This window comes from Myotis brandtii, unplaced genomic scaffold (genome assembly GCF_000412655.1).
Source record: "Myotis brandtii unplaced genomic scaffold, ASM41265v1 scaffold18, whole genome shotgun sequence".
NCBI lineage: Eukaryota > Metazoa > Chordata > Mammalia > Chiroptera > Vespertilionidae > Myotis > Myotis brandtii.
The window spans coordinates 1763575-1785292 of record NW_005356674.1 but is presented as its reverse complement, the minus strand read 5'-3'; the positions used below and the strand labels follow the sequence as shown (position 1 = coordinate 1785292).

At 41.8% G+C, this 21718-nt stretch overlaps 2 protein-coding genes across 3 annotated transcripts in view; both read right to left on the bottom strand.

Annotated features, from left to right (window-relative positions):
* The window catches only part of A4GNT (alpha-1,4-N-acetylglucosaminyltransferase), a 4867-nt gene extending 1692 nt beyond the window's left edge, over nucleotides 1–3175 (bottom strand). The window contains exon 1 of the mRNA XM_005863530.2: nucleotides 2746–3175. Within this exon, the coding sequence (XP_005863592.1) occupies nucleotides 2746–3156 (411 nt within the window). The 5' untranslated portion in view covers nucleotides 3157–3175. The remainder of the gene's footprint in view (nucleotides 1–2745) is intronic.
* A 4441-nt stretch (nucleotides 3176–7616) lies between these two features.
* Nucleotides 7617–20462, bottom strand: DBR1 (debranching RNA lariats 1). 2 transcript variants are annotated; one of them, XM_005863528.2, is made up of 8 exons: nucleotides 19918–20461; nucleotides 19133–19257; nucleotides 16355–16435; nucleotides 14106–14191; nucleotides 12224–12448; nucleotides 9336–9416; nucleotides 8935–9080; nucleotides 7617–8490 (listed from the first exon to the last, which is right to left on the bottom strand). In XM_005863528.2, exons 1-8 carry the CDS (start codon nucleotides 20112–20114, stop codon nucleotides 7791–7793), a joined length of 1641 nt encoding a protein of 546 aa, XP_005863590.1. In that variant the 5' UTR covers nucleotides 20115–20461; the 3' UTR covers nucleotides 7617–7790. The 2 variants fall into 2 exon arrangements, with proteins under 2 accessions (XP_005863590.1, XP_005863591.1); XM_005863529.2 differs by lacking the exon at nucleotides 12224–12448 and having other exon boundaries at nucleotides 19918–20462.
* Nucleotides 20463–21718: the final 1256 nt, after the last annotated feature.

The window sequence follows — 21718 nt, the reverse complement described above, 5'->3', positions numbered from 1 at the left end:
CACCACCACCACCACCACCAAGGGTCACTAGACACTAGCCCTGGTGTATGACTAGTACTAGTTTGTGAAAAATGAATGTAGCATCTCCCAAAACAATTAAAGCAGAGATTTCTCTTCCCAAGGAGCAAAACGCCGTTTGGGTAATGTTAGTTGAGCCCAGGTGTGGGGAGGCGGGGACCAGAGCCAGCAGGCTGCCTGGTCTTGTACAGTCCTGGAGCGCCCTCTAGCGGCAGAGCACTGAGAGCCGCAGGGACCCAGCCTGCACGTGCCCTTCACCTGGTCCCTCTCCACTCCCAGCCCCTGCCCAGCGCCTGCCCTGCCTCTGCCCAGGGCGACGCTAGTCGTCACCTATTTGTTAGAAACCCTGTGCTGGCAACTGCAGATGACGCCTCAGTCTGGTGGGTCGCTCCGCCTCCTGCTCACGGCTCCAAGTTGAGATTTCCTGGCTCTTCAGGGGGAGAGATGGGAGCGCTGGGATCTACTAGTAAAGTCACATGGGGCAAGAGTGAAACTGACCAACTCCCTTTACCCCTTCCTCCCCCTACACACACACACACACACACACACACACACTCAGGCCTGTCGCTTAGTCTACAAAATCTCTCTTGCTGACAACAACCAGGGGCAGGTGTGTCCTTCACTCAGGAAATCCACCCAGGAAAGCCCCAGGAATGAGGCAGGTGGCAGTTTTCCTCTTTTGTGAAGGAGCACTGTAGTGGCAGAATAATGGCCACACGGAGATATCGGGTCCTAAGCCCTGGAACCTATGGGTGTTACCTCATGGAGAAAGGGGTCTTTGCAGATGTGATACATTGAGGATGTTGAGATGGAGAGACTATCCTGGAATATCCTGATGGATCCTAAATGCAATCATAAGCGTCCTTTATAGTAAGGTTGATGGAGAGTTCACACACACACACAGGAAAGGGGAAGTGAAGATGGGGGTAGAGGCTGGAGTGACCAGCTCCACAGGAAGGAGTGTTTTCTAGAGCCCCCCCCCCACCCCACCCTAGGGGAATGGGCCCTGCCAGCACCTTGATACCCGCCCAGTGATACTGGTTTGGGATCTCTGGCCTCCACAACTGTTCTGTTCTCTTAAGTCACCAAGAGTGTAGCATTTTATTACACAGCCTTAGGAAACCAACACAAGTACCTTCACAAATGGCCTCAATCCTGCCTCTTGGCCTGCAAAACCTAAAGTACTGACTTTCTGGCCCTTTAAGGAGAAAACGCTTTCTGACATTTGGTCTAGCCTATGATTAGAGCTTAGATAGGACTTTATATAGTAAGAAAATGTTATTATTTTTATGTCATATTTTAGTAACTTTTAAAAAATGATTTTATAAAATTAACATATTCTCATCACTGAATTCACTCCCAATTCATACTAAAACACCTATCATTACTGTGTGTGTTGTTTTTTTCATCAGGTCTTTTTCTTCCAAATAGATTGGGGGTGGGGAGTTGCATAGCTAAAATAATCTTACATTATAATGCAAGAGTATTTAATTCCATGTTGTAGTCTTCATAAGGTGGCACAGTTTAAAGCTCCATAATGGAATCATTGAATGGTTCTACTATAAGTTCCTTAAACATTACTTGATTGTGGGTTCTCATGAGAGAAATACTTAATTGAAATATTATTTCTTTATTCTGCTATTTTACTAAGATGAAGATTACAAAATTCTGAGATTTTCAGGAGTTTCTTGATCATCCTATATAATAAAAGCCTAATATGCAAATCGACCGAACAGTGGAACGACCGGTCGCTATGATGCATACTGACCACCAGGGGGCAGGTGCTCAATGCAGGAGCTGCCCCCAGCCTGCAGGCCCCAGGCCAGCCAAGGTGGGTGCCAGCAGGGGTCACAATCACCCCGCTGGTCACCCCACAGAGAGAGGCGATCAGCGGTAGCAGCAGGAGGTGGGGCCAGCAAGCAGGCAGAGCCAGGCCAGCCAAGGTGGGTACCAGCGGGAGCCCCCTGATCGCCCCACCAGTCACCTCACAGATTGGCCCTGATTACCGGCCAGGCCTAGGGACCCTACCCATGCACAAATTTCATGCACTGGGCCTCTAGAATCTTAATATAACCCAATCTTATACAGCAGAACCTCACCTGATCCCCTGTGAATTTTCTATTTACATAATTTTCAAGTGAAATCTTGCCTAGTTTCCACTTAAGGTGCAAACATAGTTTAACATGGATGGGTTTAAAACTGGCAGGGAAAAATAAGGAGTATACACAGCTAGAAAAAATACAGAAACTCATTCTGTTAAGAATAGTCTCAAATGGAACCTAGATACTAAGATAGAAACAAAAGACAGCAGGAAAAGGTAAGTGACTTATGGTATCTCCCAATTACTTGAATCAGAGCTCACCCTAGGCAAGAGTTAAAGGATCTGCCCAACTGGTGTGGCGCAGTGGTTGAATCAGGAGGTCACAGTTCCATTCCGGGCAGAGCACATGCCTGGGTTGTGGGTTCAATCCCCAGTAGGAGGCATGCAGGAGGCATGCAGGAGGCAGCTGATCAATGATCCTCTCTCATCATTGAAGTCTCTCTCTCTCTCTCTCCCTCTTCTTCTCTCTAAAAATCAATAAAAACATATTTTTAAAAAAATAATAAAAGAGTTAAAGTCCTGTCTCTCACACTGAGTCCTTACCCTCAGTTTACCCATCTATAAAATGAGTAGGTTGTCTGTGGTCCCTCCCAACATGGGCATTCTAAGATTCTCTGAACACTTACTTGAGTGTACCATGAAGACAGTGGAGTGTCTTCAAACAGGCTTTTCATATCCAAAGGGATGAGGAAAACGTTGTCTATTGCTGAGAGGAGGGAAAAGGCTGGGTACGTGGAGTTTGGGGGCAGCTGCATGGAGCTGCTGAGACCCTTCATGAAGAACACCACCGGCTGCTCGGGATAAACCTTGGCAGCGGACTCCACAGCGCAGGAGACCAGCGGGGACGGCTCCGTCCTCTCAGAGGTCTCTAGGAACACAATGCTGCGTCCCTTGCCCAGAAGGGCTTCCGGCCCCTGCTGGGACTTGTGGGGAGGCAGGCAGGAGAAGAGGCAGCTGGACTTGAGGGTGAGCTGGTAGAGGAAGCCACAGGAGAGCAGCAGGATGACCAACAGGGAGAGCTGGAGCTCCTTCAGCATGTCCACGTCTCCCTTCTGGCCGCTCCTTTAAGTCAACACAATTCATTAAAAAGCACATCCACAAAACCGGGTAAAGATAGCACACGCAAAAACAATAAAAGAGTATCATTTCTGAGCTTAAATCCCAAATGAAATAGAAACAAATCAAGTCATGCAATATTCAAAAGAAAAATGTATTAACTGGAGTTTAACTGAGAAATTTAGGGTGATTCAAAATGGGGGGGGGAATCATTCATTAACAGAAAAACTATTAATCACATGCACTAGCTTATAGATTAAAGAAGAAAAGCTGCATGATCATTTTGGTGAATAGATGCCAAGAACAGGATACAAGTCTGTTCAACAGAAGGCGTGCAGGAGGCAGCCGATCAATGATCCTCTGCTAAGTCTAACCAAGGCAATAAAACAAGAGGAAAGAATGTCTGCTATGAATTCTAGAAAGGATGAGGCAACGACATCACTAGTTGTAGAAAATATGATTGCCCACCTAAAAAATTCAAGATAATTTACTAAGAAACTAATAGAACTAAGAAGAAAATTAACCAGGGAAGCAAACTGAAGTCTAGGGTTAAAGAACTTGCCAAGATCACACAGTTAGCAGACCCATGCCTCTAACTTGGGCTTGCCTGTCCCTCTAGGACCCCCTTCTCCATAAACATTAGCTCTAACTCCAGGAGAGCAAAGATTTCACTTTTTCGATGGTCTATTTTTCACATTCCGTATGACTCTTTTAGAAAACACAAAGCCAATGAATCAGAGCTTACCTTCTAGCCTGAAACTTGCCGTTAGCCACTGTCTGAAGTCTTAGCAATGACCACAAGTTTTCCTGCTATGCTCTTTGATAAATCACCACCTAATCTTCCAACTCAACAACTCAGGGAAGTAAATCATTGGCCGAAGATTAACACGAAACACAAGTTCTCAGAAAGCTCCTCCCTTTAGTAAGTTCCCCCAAACACAGAGACTTGGGGACAATAAAGGGTTCGCACAATTTTTCAGGTGACCCACACACTAATCCTGCCTATTTGTGGATTTATCAAGGGGAGGGGGTTAAAGGGTGATGACTTCATCTGGAGAAAGTTGAATATAACCCTGAAGCTAAAAGATATTGCACCTAAGCAGTTTAGTTTCAATCCAAATCATGAGCAGAGCCTTGGGAAAGTTTCATCATCAGACGACCCTGTAATTTGGGCCAAACTTTGCAAACACAGATTTGAGTAAAAGAAAAGAAAGTCCATCACCACCAATAAGCAGTGGACAGCCCCGGAAATCCAAGGTCCGGATGATTTGGAACCAGAATTTATTAGCCAATTTCAGTTACAGTGGCTTCAGGAAGGATCCTTTGCCCTTAGGCCCCCCTGTGAGGTATAGCTTCCTCCAAGCTTCACAAGGTCAGGTTCATCACCCTCCACTGACGTGGCAACCCCCACATCTCCAAAGATAGTGTCGCTCTCCTGTGGTCTGTGCCCCAGTGCTCCTGACATGAGTAGGTAGTTATCCTCAGTGAAACCATCCTCATTCAGGGAGTCGCCTATCTTCTACTCAGAGCCTTCTCTCAGCCATGAGCAGGTACCCACAGTTCCCCCTGGATGCTCTGGTGTGAACCTGATGTCCTTCCTGAGTGTTTCTGAAGAGGCCTCCTGTCACCTGAGCCACTCTGCCAACTCTGCCAGGAACTCCCAGGGCCCCCAGATCAACCCTTCAGCCTTCCCTCTGGTGGGAACAGAACTGCCTTCCCTTCCTTCTGCTCCCCTTTCTGCCTTATCTGGCCTGTGTCACACGGACTTTGTTTGTGCGGGCAGATGCCACAGCAGCAGCTCCCAACCTGGACTCCACAGGTCCCTAGAGGTCCCAGGATGGGCTTTGGGACCTGGGGCCATACCCTGCACCAGTCCCTTTGCCCTGAGTGCCACTGGTGCACAGCTCCTACATATTCTCTGCCCGAAGGAATGCCCCTGCTCTTTGATGCTCCATGACAAGAACTCTGTTCAAAATTCCTCCAAATGTCTGCCCCACACAATGGCAGGCTTACTCCGACCAGGGAGAGAGATCTGAGTGAGATGTGCAATGGGTGGGTCTGGATACGCTGCTGAACGCCACATATGCATCCAGATGTCATCTCCTTTCCTAAAAGCTTTGGCCTCCTGTGAGAGTTCCTGCTTCCTCCATCCCAATGTGAGCCAGAGCTGGTCAATGCAGTGGACTGTGGAGCCTGGGAAATTGCTACTGACTGATGAGGCCTTAGCAACGGTGGAGTGATGTAGCCCCACCCAGGATGAGGGCAAAACCTCTGAATCCAGTGGGTCGTTTTTTTTACATTCAATATTATCCCAGTATTGTCTTTATTTTACAATACTCTTCTTTGGATGTTCGGAGCTAGTCTGAAGAAAAGTTGGTACAGGGAGGAAAACCTTGGAATCAGAGCTGAGATTTCCCCCAACCCTCCAGCCCCACGGATAACCTCTGATAAACTCAACTGGGAAAACTTCAATGTTTGGGCCCACACTCCCTCTGCTATAAAGGACTCACTGTATCAAGAAGGAAGTTAAAGGAATTTTAACACGAAATGTTTGTTGAACTGAATTACACGTGAAAAGTGCACCTCTTAATTCTGTAGCTTCTTTGAACTCTGATTTATTGTAAGAAGGAAATATTCGAGCCAACAATACTTGCCCTATTTACTTTGGAGCCCTTGGAACCACAGTTCCGGTTTTTAACATATTTGTTAATCAAGTGGGACTGATAAACTTGTTAAAGCATTCAGCTATTAACAGTGCAAAACCAATACAGAGTGATATCTTATCAACATTGTCAATTTCTGCCTTGGCTGGGTAGTCACATGGTTAGAGCATCCTCGCACTACGCCAAGGTTGTAGGTTTGCTCCCCGGTCAGGGCACATACAAGAATCCACCAATGAATGCATAAATAAGTAAAACAACAAATCCATGTTTCTCTCTCCCTGCCTCCCTTTTTCTCTCTCTCTAATCAATAAATTTTAATTAAAAAAAAAATACATCGGCTCCTGGTCGGGGTGCATGCCTGGGTTGCGGGCTCCATCCCCAGTGGGGGGTGTGCAGGAGGCAGCCGATCTATGATTCTCTCTCATCATTGATGTTTCTCTCTTTCCCTCTCCCTTCCTCTGTGAAATCAATAAAGGTATATTTAAAAACAAAAACAAAATTAACAAAAAAGTAAAACCATCACCAATTCCTTTCATCACTGTTCTGAAGCTGGAACGAAGACTAGAGACCTGGGTTTAGGTGCATGAACAGCGACAGTTCACTGCGGAGTGAGAGAGAATCCACAGCCTGACACTTGGGAACCCATGTGGGAATAACAGAAGGTTATGGACAAGTGACATTATCAACATTAAATCCTGAAAAACCAATTTTTTTTTTATTGAAAATCTGTGAATTCATGCCAGCATAAAATCCCCTGGTCCCATGACAATATTTTAAACTGTTCTGCGTGTCTAATGGTTCTAGCCTTGCATTTCTGACAATAATGCTTTTGTTCTCCACTCGGCCTTACCAGTCAAACATGCTCCTGTGTACAAAACCTTGCATAGCGATCAGGAAGGTATTTCTGGGTTTGTTCTGGAAATTACTGTGCTCACACGTGTCATTTTCCCCTTTTTTAAGTTTACTTGCAGATAAAGGAAGGGATGGGGGCAAGGGCAGGGAGATAAGGGAAAACAGTTGTTCTCAGTGCAGCAGTTGTGCAGACACCACCCTTTCAGGCTGAAGAACAGGGTCTGCAAGATGCATACACTGAATAGTGGCTCCAGTCGGAGAGCGGAGGGCTGTGTGAACAAGCTTTGCTTTCAAGCTCTGTAAGTCAGTGTTTAGTCTCTTTGTTCTGTAAGGAACTGGAAACATCTTAGAGCCACCTGTGCCATGTGTCCACATGGCAAGGAACTTTGTAAAAACTGAGTGGCTGTGAGAATGAGCAGTACCTGATGTGGCTGAAAGAAACTGTTGTGGACTGAATGTTTGTGCCCCCACCACCACCACCACCAAATTTGGGAGAATGAAGCCCTAACCCTCAAGGTAATGGTATTTGGAGGTGTGGCCTTTCTGAGGTCATTAGGTTTAGATGAGGTCACGAAGGGGGCATTCTTACAAGAGGGGAAAACAAAGATCTCTCTCTCTCCACAAGGATTCACCTCGGAAAGGCCAGGGGAGGACCCAGTAGGAAGGCAGCCATCTACAAACCAGGAAGAGAGTCCTCTCCAGGAACCCATCTTCACCTTGATCTTGGACTTCCCAGTTCCAGAACTGCAAGCAATAGGTGTCTGTTGATTAAGCTGTCTGTCTGCGGTATTTGTTATAGCAGCCCCAGCTAAGACAGAACCCCACTGTAACCTTCTTCTCTTTAACCTCCTTCCATGTGTTTTCAAGTTTGTGTTGAAAACAATGAAAGTGAGTAGTATCTATCTTTAAAGTAAGGGTACTCAATCTAGTAAAGAGATGAAATTTTAATATGTTTGTATATGAAATATACAAGGGCCTAAGGGCAAAGTCAATTCTCTATATAACATCATTATTACAAAGTTAAGTCTTGAGTCAAAAAACCCAACTCTAAAAATATGGTCTTAAAAATCACATATCTGTATACAAGACAATAAACTGTCTCATGCTGCATCGTCATCATCCTCTGCAGCATAGATGGCTTGATTCCTCCTCTTAATTTTCTTTCTTTGTTCAGGTACAGACTCATCACTCAGCCTCTTCCCTGGTGCTCTGGTTAAGTCCTTCCCATCTCCAGACTCCACAGCCTCGCCAGGTTTCCCCTCTCCGCTACCTGGGGAACCCGATGTATCATCAGAAGAGACAAACATGGAACCTGGCAGGATCCTGACATCAGAGAAGCTTGCAGAAAAGTCAGAGGCCAGGTCGGAAGAAGGTTCTAGGGATGTTGTATTCAGGTCACTTTGTGCACTTACAAAACTATCTTCCTCTTCCTCTTCTTCCTCTTCCTCTAACACTATTTCATCTGGATTAGTAGAGGACAGGGCAGAGGTGTCTGTGTTATATTCACTGGGCTCTTCTCCGGAGTCATTACTGCCCCCTTCCTCCTGCTCTTCATATTCACCACACAAGTGGTGTTCTTCCTTGGCCTTCTGAAGACTGACATTAATGTCTGTGATGCCAAGTTTGGCACAAAACTCAGTAGTCTGAGGGTTGATCCTGTGAACCAACTGCACTTGTGTCTGTGGCTTGCTTGGGTCATGACAAGCAGCCGTCACGCTAAAGTTAAATGGAACTTTGAGGTCATGATTCAATGTTTCCAATACTTCATTCATAGCTTCTTCTGTTGGACTATAATCCCACCTAAAAAAGTCCAAAACAATGGTCTTTTATACATCATTGGCCCCAAACAACAAATTATGAAATCTAACTATGAACTTCAGGTACAAGGATAAAAAATAAACGATAATCTAAATTCCATTTAGTAAAATTACAGTTAATTTAACAAAGGACCATTTCAAAATAAAAACAATTCATAGGAAAAGCTGTCCGTACAACCTAAAGCAAGTATAAGTTGTTTTAATGTGAACCAAATCTCCACCATATTAGTTTTGTGCACACTTAATCACTTATATACTTATTTAGGTTGGTACTCAACAATCCATTTTCTTGTAAACCATGAATTATTCTTACACTCATTTAACAGGGTTTGTTTGTTTTTTTTTCTTAATTAAAAAAAGAGGGGGGGTGGACCACAAAAACCTTGCAAGCATAGTGAGAGCAAGTCCTAAATAAGGTCAGGCTTACCTTGTATGCAGGCCATTATTTTCAGGCATATTCCACAGGCGTGCAGTTACATTAATAAGATTGTTTGTAGCCCTGAGAATAGTGAGCCATTCAATATCATACTCCAAGTGATCAGGAGCACTGGGGTCATGATCTATTTCTATTACCTAAAGGAACAAATTGGTAATTTTAACAAATACATATCTATTTTTAATATCTAAGGATTTCAATGTAACAATAAAAGTTAAAAGGAATTTAATTTAGTAGACTAAAAATATTAATGTAAATATTCTCAAAGAATTCTCAGACTATATAAATTACAAAATACACAAATTAATAATTTAGAAAACAAAAATTAAGATGTTTTCTTAATCATTGGAAGAGTAAAACTATATTGAAAAGTTATTTCATTTTCTTCTTACCTGAAGAAAGTCTCTATGTGGTAAGCATTTGTCCAAGGCTAAAAATTTGGTTGCTTTGGCAGTCTCTCCTTCATCCTTGGCCTAAACCATGATTTAAGAAAGAATGTTAAAACATCACAGATAATTCATACACTGGATAGGATGGAAACAATCTTTGTTACACAAAGTTGTGTGTCAAAGGAACAACTGTTACTTTTTCAAAGCAAGTTAGTTCTACACTCACTTGTGCAACAATGGGCACTTAAACTCTCTGGCCTTCATGTCTTACATTCTTACACAAGTCAAAGTAGAAACTAATGGTGATGATGATAATGTTAAATCAAAGCACTGTACACATATATTAAGGCATATAGCAAAAGGATTAAAGATAACGAAGAGCTTAAAAATAAATTGGCAGAGTCAAAAGTACACAATTTTTAGAAGAAATCATAGAAGAAAAATCGTCACTACCTTGAGTTAGGGAAAGATTTCTTAGATACAACATCAAAGTTAGATGCAATATATCCATAGAATGAAATACTATACTATTCAACAATAAAAATAAATAAAACACAGATAGATGCTATAACATAAGTGAACCTCAAAAACAAGCAAATAATAGAAGCCAGATAGATACCAAAGACTATATATTTATGATTACATTTATATGAAAGGTTCAGAAAGGGCAAAGCCATAGAGACACAAAGCAGATTAGTGGTTGCCTGGGCTGAGGATGAGATCAAGGAATGACATCAAACACACATACAAAGGATCTTTTCAGATGATGGAAATATTCAAAAACTGGATTATGTGATGTGTGTGCACACACAAAAAATCACTGAATTATACACTTGATTGAATTTTATGTAAATTATACACCAATAAAGCTTTTTGTTGTTAATCCTCACCCAAGGATATTTTTCCCATTGATTTTTAGAGAGTGGGAGGGAGGAAGGGAGGGGGAGGAGAGAGAAAAATATGGATGTGAGAGAGATACATCAACTGGTTGCTTCCTGCACTTGCCCCGACCAGGGCCAAGGATTGAACCTGCAACCCTTCAGTGTGCAGACTGACGCTCTAACCACTGGACACCACTGTCCAGGGCACCAATAAAGCTATTTTTTGAAAAGTGAATTGTCAGACAGAAATATGGAAGGGGTCACTAACAAGGTCATAGTAAAAACAGTAAAAAAGTGACTCACTGAAAACAGTAAGGCACCTGGAGGAAAAAATACAAGGAAACAAGCTATGGGATGTCCTGCTGCGGACCAGGTATCAAACTTCAGTGCTGAAGAGGGACTCAGAGAGGTGGAAGGCACAGAAGTTACACAGATCTTGGCTGCAGGGCAGTTCTGAAGAAAGGTGATCTTTGGGGCTGGTAAAGGGGCTAAAAGAGAACACTCGCAAAGTCAGAGGAGGTTGAGGAGCCAAGAAAAAGGGATCGAATATGTTGTTACTACAGAGGTAAAAGTCCCTGGCTGACAGCAGAAGATGCAGTGGGAAAAGTAGCAAATAAGATACTTCAATAAAAATCCAAGCATGTCAGGAGTCCTAAGACACAGAAAAAAGTAACACAGATGTGGAAAGGCAATTGAACCCAACTGGCGAGGCTCAATGGTTGAGCATTGACCTATAACCAGGAGGTCACAGTTGATTCCCAGGCAAGACACATGCCCAGGTTGCGGGCTTGATCTCCAGTGGGGGACATACAGGAGGCAGCCAATCGATGATTATCTCTCATCATTGATGTTTCTATATCCCTCTCCCTTCCTCTCTGAAATCAATAAAAATATATTTTTTAAAAAAAAGACGACTGATAAAAAACAGATGACTTGGACTTGGGAAAATGAAAGGAACAACCTGGTCTCCTTGAGGAACACAGCTAAAGTGGACCTCTACCACTGAAAAGTGTTTGGTCAAGCAAGTTCGGGAAGCACTGTAAACCACATCCCACTCTTGGAGTAAGGCAATGCCCATTAATTACTATGTTCAAGACTCAGAAATCCTATAGAAGCCTCCAAGAACTCCTAACTTTGTTAACCAACTGTCTAAGGCAGTGATGGCGAACCTATGACACGCTTGTCAGAGGTGACACGCGAACTCATTTTTTTTGGTTGATTTTTCTTTGTTAAATGGCATTTAAATATATAAAATAAATATCAAAAATATAAGTCTTTGTTTTACTATGGTTGCAAATATCAAAAAATTTCTATATGTGACACGGCACCAGAGTTAAGTTAGGGTTTTTCAAAATGCTGACATGCCAAGCTCAAAAGGTTCGCCATCACTGCTCTAGAGTCTGCTTTATTCTGTGTTCCTTCTTTGCCTTAGGTTATCATCTCATCTTTTGCTTAAATAACCTCCTGTGCCTCCTATTTTATATCACTCCAATCCATCTGCAAAACTGTAGCCAAACTAATCTTTCAAAAATGAAAATCTGTATTTCATCACTCTCCAACTTTCCCCATTACCTCTGGTTAAAAACCAAACTAAAGAGCATGGCACTATGATCATGCCCCAGCGTCTATCCTCTGCCATGGGAACAAGCTGCAGTCCCCAAAGGCACCCACTTCTCAGCCTCTGGCCTTCAAACACATTGGTCCCTCTTCATAGATTACCCTCATAATCTACTCCTTCCTGCACCATCAATTCCTTCAGAAAAGCTTCTCTTGCTTCATCTCTCTGCCCACATAGTCTGGCGTAGGTGCTCCCACAGTACCCTAGGACTTTTTGTCACAAACTTATTACACTATTTTATCATGGCTTGCTTACTTATCTCTTCCCCCCACTGGATTCTGAAAGTTATCTTTCATTTCTTTCTCTAACTTTACAACTGTTTCAACAGTGGGTAGCCCACTGATGTCCAATAAGTGTTTGTTAAGTGGAAGAATAAATACTGTGTTTTCTACCTGATGCTGCATCAAGGCTGCAAACTTCACATGAAGGTGTGCGGAAAACCAGTAAGTTGGTTTTAAGTGCTCTAGGAGCTCTGAGGCAGCAGGACTTCCTAAGGTGTTATTTTCCACTTCTTGTCGGAAAAAAGATTTAGTCTTAAGAAGTTGCTTCTTATTTCCATAATGGTATATACTTCTTGGCCAATCATGAGACAAGAATATGTCCATAGGCTGCTTCAGCTTTAACAAAAAAAGAAAACTCTTAAAAACAGATTAACCACAAGCAAACTCCCTTCCTTCTCTCCCCTGACACATACCATTTACCCACTTAGATCTCTGGATTTTTGTGTAAATCATTCTAAGGCTCTTTATGTAAGGAAGTCACAGAAGTACTAACCTATTCACTCACGTAGGCAAAAAGAAACAGCTTTCTCCCCGCCTCACAAATCACTCTTATTTTCCAGCAAGGCAGGTCAGCAGACACACTTTGATTAGACTGCCCATCAGCTATGGTCTTTTACATTCAGTTTCTAAAATATGTAATAACCACTGTGCTTTTCCCTTTTTGGTAAAAACACCATGTTTTACGATCCAGAGACACCAGATTTCATAAGACATCTAATGTAAATGATACAGTAAACCTAAAGATATCGTCCACTTTTTTTCTAATGGACTCACATAGTATATACCAAAAATACTCTGCTTGCTACATAAGTCATATTAGAAGTATTTAAGGTGGCTGTTGTCTTCATGGGGAACACAAAATACACTCCATACTTTACTCATCCCACACTTGGAAAACTAAATTTAAATAACTTAAGTAAGTGTTCAAGACAATACAAACTGTAAGAAAGAGATGACTGAATAACTGGTCAGGGCAATATATGCAATGAAAATTCAGTCAAGCCCTGGACGGTGTGGCTCAGTTGGTTGGAAAGGTTACCAGTTCAATTCCCCATCAGGGAACAAATCTAGGTGGCAGGTTCGATCCCGGGTCAGGGTGAGTACAGGAGGCAACCGATTGATGTTTCTCTCTCTTTCCCTCTTTAAAAAAAAAAAAAATCAGTAAACTATATCCTCGGGTGAGGATTAAAAATTTTTTTCAGTGAAACATGATGACTTTAAACGAGAACACTGGTTGGGAAGTAGTATCTAACCTGGGTCTTCAAGGACGGGTAGGATTTAGACTGGTGAAAAGGAAAAAGCATTCAGAGTAAGGAACTGCTGTGAGTAGGCATTGAATGCCTGCAAGCATCCTTATGCTCCCACAGAGGCTGTGTGCTATGGTGGGAAGGGCCTGAGTTCTCGCAGACAGGATCTGCCACTTAATTACTTGGGAGATCTTGGGCAGGTTGCTTATCTATCTGAGCCTTGGCCTCTCATTCTTAATCTGACAGAATTTGAGTGGCAATGATATGAAATATCTCGTGTGAAAACTGCTTAGCCCAGTGTCAGGCACTGAAATGGTCCTCAAACAAAAACCTAGCTTCACCTATTCTCCAGCTGAGTCAGTGTTTTTAGACACCACTTTCACCGTTTTCCCATACCTTCTGTCATCTCTACTATTATTTATTTTCTACTTAATACCATTCTTTAAAAAAAAATTCTAATATTTTCTTTAAAGTATCACTTTATTCCAATATATTTTTAGCCTTACCATAATAATATCTGAAATCATGAGCTGAATATTTTATTTTTACTCACTAAAATAAACTTATTACCATAAGAATTTTTTAATGTTCATCTGTGAACCTCCTAAAAACAATTCAAATCCAAATTTTAGAAATACTGAATTATGCTCTTCTTGGAAGTAATATACCAAAATGATCAAACACATTTTGGTACAGAATTACTTTAACATTTTTTTCAAGCCTGCCATATTGTACTTTTTACATACCTGTTTTAATTTATACACTTCAACATTTCTCACATGATATATACTCCTTATTGTAGCTGAATTATAAGGAGGGCACTCAAAATGACCTTAAATTGAAGGAGAGAAATAAGCTGTATTCAACACCTTTAAATACTGCAAATTATATAAATAGATACACATACTTCCCTAAAACTAGTGTCTGCTATCAATGCTTTTGGTTCTTAAAATTTTATAAAAAACACTGCTCTTTATATGTTTATATGTTATATGTTACTAAGTGATCAGAAACTATGAATCTAAATTTGGGGGCTTGTGGTTTTTAAAATTAAATTACATTTAATTTTGAAGCACATTGTTTATTCACATACTGTAGTTTAAAAAAATACCTCCGGAAAGGTATAGAATACCAAGTGTTCCTCCTAGAGAGTAGACCAATGGATGCCTAAGGCTGGTGGGAGTAGGGATTGACTACAAATAGGCACAAAACTTTTAGGGGTGATAGAAATGGTCTAAATCTGGATGGTGGTAAAATCTGGATGCATAACTATAAATTTACTAAAACCATTGAATGGTATACTTACAATGGTATATAAATTTTATCTCAATACAACTGCCAAAACAATGGGAGGGGGTCCTCCACTTCCTGTCCCCAGCCATCAGGAACACTACCTAGAGGCAGCTAGCGTTAATCAGGCTTTAGAATTTTATTCTAGGGATCTCATCTATGCATATAACATATCATCTATTTCTTTTTCCTCCCTTTTTTTTACACAAATGGCTGTATACTTCATACTTGTTCTGTGCCTTGTTTTTTCACCTCACTTATTTTGGAGTTCTTTTCATATTAGATACATATAGAACTACTTCGTTTTCCTTTTCTTTACTTTTTTAATGGTGTCATCATTAAGTTGCATAGTTATATCATGATATATTTAACTAGTTCCTAACTTTTGCTACTACAAATAAAACTAAAATAAATAAATTTGCACATATCATTTTGCTCATGCAAAATATACCTAGAGACATTCCTGGGAGTAGAACTCTTGGGTTAGAGTACTTTTATAATTTTCACAGATATGACCAATTGTCCCTCCAAAGAGTGGTTCCAATTTGCACGCACATCTGCCATGTAGGAGACGGCTTATTTTTATATGTCAATGCCAACAGTTTATAATCATAGAGAGCAGGGCACTGGGAACAAACTTGTAACTTAACAGTTACATTGAGGATATAAGTTTTAGCTGTCCAACTTAATTCAAGAAATTTTAAAATCAAATGTGAATACAAGCTATTCCTTTAATTTTAAAATCAAGGTATAATTCATTCAGATATTGTAGGGTGAATAAGTGCAGTGTGGTATATAGCTGATCCTTGAACAACACAAGGTTGAACTATGTATGTCCACTTATAGATTATTTTATTTTCAATAAATACCTGTACTGTTTTTGATATGCAGTTGGGAGTACGCAGATGTGGAGGGATCAACTGTATGCCTTGATATACACCATTTTACATAGGGGAGTAGAACATCCATGGATTTGGTATCCACAACAGTGAGGGCGGGGGAGGGTTGTCCTGGAACCAATCCCTCACAAATACCAAGGGACAACTTAAGTTTTGAAGATGTCAAACTTATATGTGGATTTATTTTACCATGCAGGAGTTAGAGCCTCTAACATCTGCGTTGTTCAAGGATCAACTGTACTTATGCAATGGAATACTATTCATAAACTAAAATGAATGTATTAGAGTTACATGTATCAACATGAATTTCAAAAACATATTAAAGAAGCAAGTTGCAGAAAGATACATGCAAAATGATACATTTTGAAGTTTAAAACTATTATATAATACACTGTTTAAAGCTGTTACATATACAGTAATGATATAAAATAATCAAGTGAATGATAAACACCAAATTCAGAACAGTGACTACCTAATGAGGAAAGGGAGGGATAAAAAGAGGAATGGGACTGAGGACTGACAAAAATGAGTTTCAATTGTATCTGTACTGTTTTATTTCTTAAAAAATCAAAATGAAAAGTGGCAAGAATACTAAGTCTTGATGAAACTTGATGGTACATACACAGATAATACATTTTATATCCTCTATTATTTCCATAGGCATAAAATATTTTATAATATAAATTTAAGAATAAATTAGTCAGTTCATAGAAGAAATCCAATGAAAAAGGCAATCTATATATTACACTTAAGTTACTCTGGGGCATGCAAGTTTTAAAGTTTAAAAACAGTCAGAACAACAATACCTTTTCGATAGTCATGAGATTTGAAGATACCAGAGATTCCACCAATCCTTACACCTCGGTATTTTACTACACCTGCCAAACCTGAGAAATTAAGTTAAATAAAATTACTATAGGCAAAAGCCATCTCTTTACTAACGAACTGAACAGTTTCCAGGCCTAAAATTCCATGCAGTCCTAAAATTATTTGAAAATAAAGTACCTTGATAAGGTTACTCTTTTACATAGTAATATGCCAACAATATATAAGGTAGACTAGGGAAGAGAGGCCTAGAAGCAGATCAGTCAAGAGAATAAGCAGATAGAAAAAAAACAAATGAAATAGGATGTGCTTAGAGGGAAATAGACATAATTTGGTACCGAAAGGAATATGAAGGTGTGGTGTGGGAAAAGGCAAAAGTGTCCTATGATGGATTTATATGTCATATATCTGAAAGTCAGCACAAATAAGGTATAAAGAACCTGCAGTTTCTATATTTCATTTCTAAACTGACCATCTTCAAAAAATTTCACTTTTCCATAACGTTGCACTTGTCAAAAGCTGATCAATCAATAATGAACCAGAGAAATTATATTTCTGTAGTTTTCAGAAACACCTATAAACATTTTAGTAAAGAGAAAAAAGGACTGTAGAGTTTAAAGGGGCTAACATTGAACCCAAATCTAACCAGGTCTGTAAATCTAAATGCAGGTTACAGGCAATGCAGAGGATAAAAGGAACATGTTAAACTACTAAGTGAATTCCAATAGCTAAATCCACAATGCAGGAAATTCTACAAGAAAATTTCCCATTTTCTTCAACAAATAAATGGCATGGGGGTAGGAAGGAGAGAGATGAAAGGAACAGCTAGAGACTTTAGCATCATGACAATGAAATGCATGGACCTTGTTTGAGTCCTATTGAACAAGTCAATTATAAAATAGACATCTCTGTGATAATCAGGGAAATCTAAACATGAACTAGGCAACAGAGAATAGGAATTACTGTTACTTTAGCTGGGTATAACAATGGCACTGTAGTTGTGGGTATTTTTAAAATCCTTATCACTTAAAAAAATATGTACTGTTTACAGGTGAAATAATCTCATGACTTGAATTTGCTTTAAAATAACTCGTCACTTCTCCCACCAAAAAAGTTTAGGGGAGGATGGGTTGAAATAAGGATGGCAGAATAATTGTGGTTGAAACTAGTTAATAGGTATGGAGATTCATTATACAGATATCCCCAGCTTTTCCAAAGTTTGTGTTACACAATTTCACTTTTATGAAAGACCTACAGAACTGGAGCCTTTTTCTCTCCAGAATGCCTGTTTTCACTAACTCAGTGATTCCCAAAGTGGGCGCTACCGCTCCCTGGTGGGCGCTGCAGCGATCCAGGGGGGCGGTGATGGCCACAGGTGCATTTGGGGGCATATATCTTTCTGTTTAATTGCTATTAAAATTTTTAAAAAATTAATTTCCAGGGGACGCTGAGTAATATTTTTTCTGGAAAGGGGGCGGTAGGCCAAATAAGTTTGGGAACCACTGCACTAACTGAAAGAAACCCAAAGAGGATTTTTGCTTTAATGAAAATAGGTAAAAAGCCAAAATAGCTTCAGCATTTGTTTTGTAGCCTGCATCCAGAGCAGGGACAGTGGCCCCACCAAGCCTTTCCCCAGGAACTACACTCAGCATTAAGCCACCATAGCTTTGAACTGTGTCTGAGCATCTGTGCTTTATCTCGATTTATTTTGTGCATCTATTTGCTAGATGTGTCCGAAGGTAGCACAAAAGCCTAACAGCGTTTGTAAAAGAGTTATACTTAGCAAAAAACTGGATGTCATCAAACCTATTGGTATGATTTAGTAGGTTATTTTCTGGGTCTGGGAATACTCAACATTTTTGCATGTAAATTAATGGTAATTGGTAGGACCCTGGCCCGTTAGCTCAGTTGGTTAGAGCATTGGCCCGATAAGCCAAGTTTGCAGGTTCAATCCCCAGTCGGGGCACATACAAGAATTAACTAATGAATGCATAAATAAGTAAAACAAGAAACCTCTTTCTCTCTTCCTCAACTAAAAAATAAAATAAAATTTGCCCTAACTGGTTTGGCTCAGTGAATAGAGCATCAGCCTGCGGACTGAAAGGTCCCAGGTTCAATTCCGGCCAAGGGCATGTACCTTGGTTGCGGGCACATCCCCAATAGGAGTTGTGCAAGAGGCAGCTGATCAATGTTTCTCTCTCACCGATGTTTCTAACTCTCTATCCCCTCTCCCTTTTTCTCTGTAAAAAAAATCAATAAAATATATAAAAATTTAAAAAATAACAAATAAATAAATAAATAAAATGACTTATTTTTTTTCAAATAAATAAAATTTTCTAATGTTACCACAGCATTTGTGATTTTTAAATTACTGGTAATTGCTTATTTGCTTTACACCATTTCCCCTTATGAAAGTGTTCATAGGAATGCTCTACATTCCAATACTGAGGAAAACCCGTACTATTCTCTAGTTTTGTGTATGTTTAACAATTTCCAATATAAAAAGTTTACTTTTTTTTCATTTAATAAAAAGAGTGGGGGGAAGTAAAGGAATTACAAGTAGTGTGTAAGTTCTCTGCAGTTTTATTATCTATTGCTTGAAACACTAGATGAAGCATGGACATATTTTTATGATGACCTATTCAAATTAAGAGACATTCCCAAAACACCATATATCTGAAGACGCAGCCCAACTGGTATAGAAAGCTTAAAAGGCTCTTCCATCCCCTCAAACCAAGAACTCACCCACAAACACATACCTAAATAATAAATGTTTGGTGCTACCCAGCCACCATAGGGTAACTCTTGCAAATGATTTGAGGCTTCGTGGTTCCCTCCAATGAAGATTGTGAGAACCGGGGCCTTTTTCTCTCCAGAGTAATACCTGGAACATAAGAGCAAAGCTGTCCGTCGGCATAGAGAAAAGCAATCGGGTGCGCCTACACAATCAGTCACGGCAGCAGAGCAAAGCAAGGTCTTCAGGAAAAATCTGGGCTCCTCCCTTAAAGTTAAAAGGCACTTTCTAAAGTTCTAAACACACTGCCCATCCCCTTGCAGAGTGTATCATTCTCCAACCACTATGCGGTGCACCTGAAACTAATACAAAACAACACTTAACGTAAACTGGAATTGAAAAATAAAACAGTGAATGGTTTAAATTGCCCATCCTTGTCCGTTTCAGGCCAGTGACGTCAGGAACGTAGTCCGTTCTCAGCTTCTAGAACCGGGATGAGCGCGGAGCAGGCGCCCAATGGAAACTGCAGGACCGCGGCACCAACTAGTCCCGGAATCCCATCAGGTACCAGCAGATTAACCTTTCGGCCTCTCCCTCCAGGTCGGGCCCTCAGGCTGCGACCCCTCCCGAAACAGGCGAGGCAGGTGGACAGTGAGGAGTGACCCTGACCGAGCGCCGGTTCCTGGAGACACACGGCGTGAACCGGGACGGGAACTCAGACAGAGGGGCTCCAACCCCGCCCAGGGTCCCTCCACGGCTGGCGAGTCCCCCCTCCCGCGGGTCCCAGGGCCGCGCCGCGCCGCGCCTCACCGGTAGAAGGTCTGCATGTGGCGGTACTTGGGGGGCACGGCCATGCAGCGCAGGTCCGCCTCGTTGCGCACCGCCTGGAAGTCGCCGCAGCACAGCAGCAGGTCGATGGGCCCCGCGCCGCGCCGCTCCGCCAGCGCCAGCGTCTCGTAGATCTTGTCCAGCTCCCCGTGGCAGCAGCCGGCCACGGCCACCCGCATCCTGCCGGCCCGAGAGCAGAGCGAGCCCGGTGCGGAGAGCCAAGGAAGGACGGGTCACTCAGCTCCCGCCAACGTGAACTGAGCCGCCACCTTGTCGCGACGCCTGCAATATATTTCACTTCCGGTTTCAACTCTCGCGAGAGATGGGGCGGAGTTAACGCCAGGATTCCAAAGAGTTTTCAGGAAGGACTCAGGTCTCTAAGTCTTCGAGGTCTGACAGATAATAAAAGTCACAACCACAATACTGAGAAAATACAAACAAAAGTCCCCACATAAATAAGTGCGCGGGTGCGATTGGCTAACTAATTAACTAAGTACCAGGCGGGTAATTAATCACTTTAACTATAAACAATCACACTTAAGCTACATAATCTTAGGATAATCTCCTTCAGTTACTTCCTTGTAGCTTAACAGAATAGAGTAGTGACTTTGGAATGGAGATAACAAACACCCTAACCTTTGGAATAGAATGGATAGGATTAAAAATCAACAGAATAGATGGAGATGGGATTTGTCAAGGGAGGACCCAAAACATACCATGATGTGACTATAGAGGCATGCTTATAGGATCAAATTGGTATAAATACAGATGTAACAAGAGAATAAAGACAGAACCTGGCTGGAGAACCTGGCTAGAGAACCCAACTATGCTGATCAACTGGACGCTGTCTCCGTGTCATTCATTCTTCGCTGACTCCGTCCACATCTTTGGGAACCCCTGGACCTGCTGGGGCTGGACCCCAACACTTCCGTGAGCACCTGGTAGAGCCCATGATCCAACAGGACAATCTCCACCTCTCCGGTGTCCGGGCCCTTGCGCACCAGCAAGCTGCCTGGGTGGGGGTCGCAGTGCACAAAGCTGTTGACAAAGATCATTTCACTGTATATGTATCTTGCCCTGGTGGCACAAGATCTCGTTGGCATCAATCGTGTTCCTCTCCATGTAGTCTCTGTTGTTGACCTGCCCACCATCTAAAACTCCATCAGAAGGACCCGCTTGGTGGACAGCTCCCAGTAGATTTGGGGAACCTTTAAGAAGTCAAAGTGCTTGAGCATTTGGGCCACTTTCTCCGCGTTCCTCCCTTCATTGAGGAAATCCAGCTCCAAAGGCAGGTTCTTCTTGGCTTCATCCACAGCCACATGAATTCAAACGCTGGAAACAAGGTGTTTGACTGCCAGGACGAGCACCCCCATCAGGAGAATGTCCTTTGAGCTCTGCACCTGCACCTTCGGTTGCTGGACCTTTACAGCTACCATCCGCCTGTCATGCAGCACTGCCTTACAGACCCGGGCCAGGGAGGCAGCCCCCACAGGGGTGTCATCAAAGCTCACAAACAAATCATGGATCTGTGGCTGAGGTGCAGGTGGAGGTGCGGACCTGTGGAGTCTGGGGAGAGGCTGGGAGAGGAGAGGAGAGGGGGACAGGAATTTTTTTTTTCTAGCAAGTAGTTGTTTGCATACCTAGACAGCAGGCTCAGTGAAAGCAGATGACTGTCTCCAAAACGTCCAGGAGGAAAAGACCACACTGTCTACTGACGAGTGAGTGGCCAAGACGGAAACAAGCAAATAAAACACCTTTGACAACATCTAATCAAGAACATAAG

Coding starts and splice junctions, on each gene's coding strand:
- DBR1 (XM_005863528.2), bottom strand. CDS start 20,114: ATGCGGGTGGCCGTGGCCGGCTGCTGCCACGGGGAGCTGGACAAGATC. Junction 16,436..19,132: donor ACCAAACATTTATTATTTAG/GTATGTGTTTGT, acceptor TTAATTTCTCAG/GTTTGGCAGGTGTAGTAAAA. Junction 14,192..16,354: donor ATCTCATGACTATCGAAAAG/GTATTGTTGTTC, acceptor CTTCAATTTAAG/GTCATTTTGAGTGCCCTCCT.